This window comes from Kryptolebias marmoratus, linkage group LG21, assembly GCF_001649575.2.
Source record: "Kryptolebias marmoratus isolate JLee-2015 linkage group LG21, ASM164957v2, whole genome shotgun sequence".
NCBI classification, from domain to species: Eukaryota; Metazoa; Chordata; class Actinopteri; order Cyprinodontiformes; family Rivulidae; genus Kryptolebias; species Kryptolebias marmoratus.
Window position 1 is genome coordinate 23,506,539 of NC_051450.1, and position 2,718 is coordinate 23,509,256.

The 2,718-nt window shown below is 42.2% G+C and overlaps 1 protein-coding gene across 1 annotated transcript in view; it reads right to left on the reverse strand.

Annotated features, from left to right (window-relative positions):
- Positions 1 to 44: 44 nt before the first annotated feature.
- zgc:136683 (receptor-type tyrosine-protein phosphatase mu) overlaps positions 45 to 2,718 on the reverse strand; it is an 11,794-nt gene continuing 9,120 nt past the window's right edge. Inside the window, exon 2 of the mRNA XM_017404609.3 lies at positions 45 to 273. Within this exon, the coding sequence (XP_017260098.2) occupies positions 77 to 273 (197 nt within the window). The 3' untranslated portion in view covers positions 45 to 76. The remainder of the gene's footprint in view (positions 274 to 2,718) is intronic.

Genomic DNA, 2,718 nt, shown 5'->3' on the forward strand with positions numbered 1-2,718 from the left:
TGAGAGCTCCACCCACACACTGACACATGAGAGCTCCACCCACACTGTACTACAGTAATACTACAGCAGTACCACATTAGTACTTCAGCTGCACTCTGTGCGTACCTTTGACGTAGACATTGAGCGTGGCGGGCGCGGCGCCCTCCCGACCTCCTGCCTGGTAGAACTGGAACGTGACACAGTGCGTGTCGTTCTCTTTGAGCGGCGGCAGCAGCAGCTGAGCTCGCTGACCACTGTAACGACCCGACGTGTTCACAAACAGGAAGGAAGAACCTGCAGGTCATCACACACACAAAATAAAAGGCCTTCTACTTTCAAAAACATAAGATCATAGTTTTTAAAAATAAAATTATGAAATGTGCAAGATTTCACAAAAAAGGACAAAAAGGACTGAAATTTGAAAACATTTCTTAGTTTATTTAATAATTTAGGGTGTCAAAATAAATGTGTTGTTTTTAAACAGAGCTGTTGAAGTAAAAGCATATTTAAAGTCAACATACTTTCAGAATAAAAGCACAAACATCTACAAAAAGATGATGGATTGAGCTGACAGGAAATCTAACACTGACACCAAAATAAAAGACTCCTAATTAAGTTTTAAAGATGCAAATCCATAATTCACCAGCTGAAAAAAACAAACTCTGTGTGTGTGTGTGTGTGTGTATGTGTGTGTGAACAATTCACTCATTTAGTCGACAGAGGAAATCTATAATTGGAAGACTTCAGAATAAAAGCGTAGTGTTCTCTTTCAAACTGTGAAGCACTTTGTGTGTGTGTGTGTGTGTGTGTGTGTGCGTGCGTTTCCTCATTAGTGTGTGTTCACGTCTGCGTGTCCCGACTACAGCTGTCAATCATCCGTGCTCGCTGCCTTCGCTTTTCTTTAAATCTGTTTCTACAAAGTTTCTATGAAATTTAAATCAGTCGTTGAGTTTTAAACTCTGTGTGTGTGGGTTGAAGGGCGTCTCCATGGCAACAGGAGGAGAACACCAGCACTGTGGCGATGCTTCAGCTGTACATCTGTCAGTCCTCTTAGACCAAAATCATTTGACCATTTCTGCAAAATCCAGTAAAACTGACTTTGATCGTTTAGAAAACACAACATTTCTAAATGTGACAAAAGAAAGCATGAAACTCTCACAGCTGATTATGTTTTTCTACATTTCTGAGCAAAAACACAACTGACAAAGTTTGAACCACTGATGCTTTTCTCCGGTCATTTTTTAAATTAATTTAAATGATTACTGCCACACGTGAAGCAGTTTGATACCAGAAACCAGAAGCTGCTGCCCGTCAAAGAGTCAAAGGTCATTTAGAGAGAAAGATTATTCACAAGAGGAAACATCTAAGATAGCTGCTGATCTTCTCAGGAAATTCACCCTGAAGGTCAGACTGTGCAATGCTCAGAGAAATGAGCTCCATCTCAGACTCTGCAGGCCGTAACGAACAGCAGCACGTTTGCAGGAAACCAAACAGCTCCTCCCAGCTGTCAGCACGGTGGTGGAGGGCTGATGGTCTGGGCTGATTCTGGAGTCAGATGTGAGGCCATCTGTCCAACAAACAGGACAATGATCCCAAACACAGCAGAACGGTCCAGAACCAGAACCAGAACCTCAGAGAGCTGAAGCAACGCTGGAAAGAAGAGTGGGCCACAGCTCACAGACTGATAGAGTCCTACAGAAAACCACTACTGCTGTTGAGTCGGGCTGGAGTTTAGTTTCACACCTAATGACCTTGTGGACTCTATTTTACTTGTTGGATTAGAACCATTTTACAACTGGTTTATTAGAACCATTAAAGTGTAAAACTGTGTTCCAGCAGAAGTGCGGAAAACAGAGAGGTTTTTAAACATCTGCGAGTTCAGCTGTGACCACAGTCAGTCATCAGAGTTAAATTACAGAGCAGCTCAGAGAAAATCTCCACCACAAACTAAAGGCTGCTCTTTTTTTCCTGCTGAGCTCAGAAAACGGCTCATCGGTGAATCTGTTCTGTGAGTTTTGTCTCTGACAGAAATTGTATCGACCACCAGACTCAAACAGTGATTTTACCGTCTAAAATCAATTTAATCTGGGACCAGAGTTTGGTTTTATTTCCAGGTTACAGGTGTGTGTTCATGTGTGAGTGTGTGTGTGTCAGCAGATCAATAGACCTTGAGGAGAATCGATTAAAAAAACAAGAGGTTTAATCATGGCAGGGAAAAAGAGAGGAGGAAGACGAGGAGGAGGAGGAAGATAAACAAGAGGAGGAGTGAGGACAAAGCAGACTGATAAAGGACAAAAACTCTGATGAGTTCATTCACATGGAAATGCAGAAATTTCTGTGTCTGCCTCTGATTAACGTTTGTTTCAATCTTCACTTCATGAAGAGCAGAAAACAACTGACGGGGACTTGGGCTGAGACTCGTCTGAAAGTCTGATTCACAATATCTGCAGCAAGAACGTTCAGAACCCTCTTCAAGCATCTGAGAACCTAGGAGGCGCAGTATGGGATAAAAAGTTTAAATTTAAAGAAACAAAGAGACTAAAACTCTACAACAACAAAAAACAATTGAACAGACAAATTCTCCCAAGGGAACAACTAAAAGAAGAACCCGCCATCGACAAATTCAAAATCCCCCATCACACACCTCACTGGAAACAGAATCCCCCATCACTGGAAACAAGAACCCACCATCACTGGAAACAGGAACGCACCGTCAACAGAAAGAAGAACCCACCATCA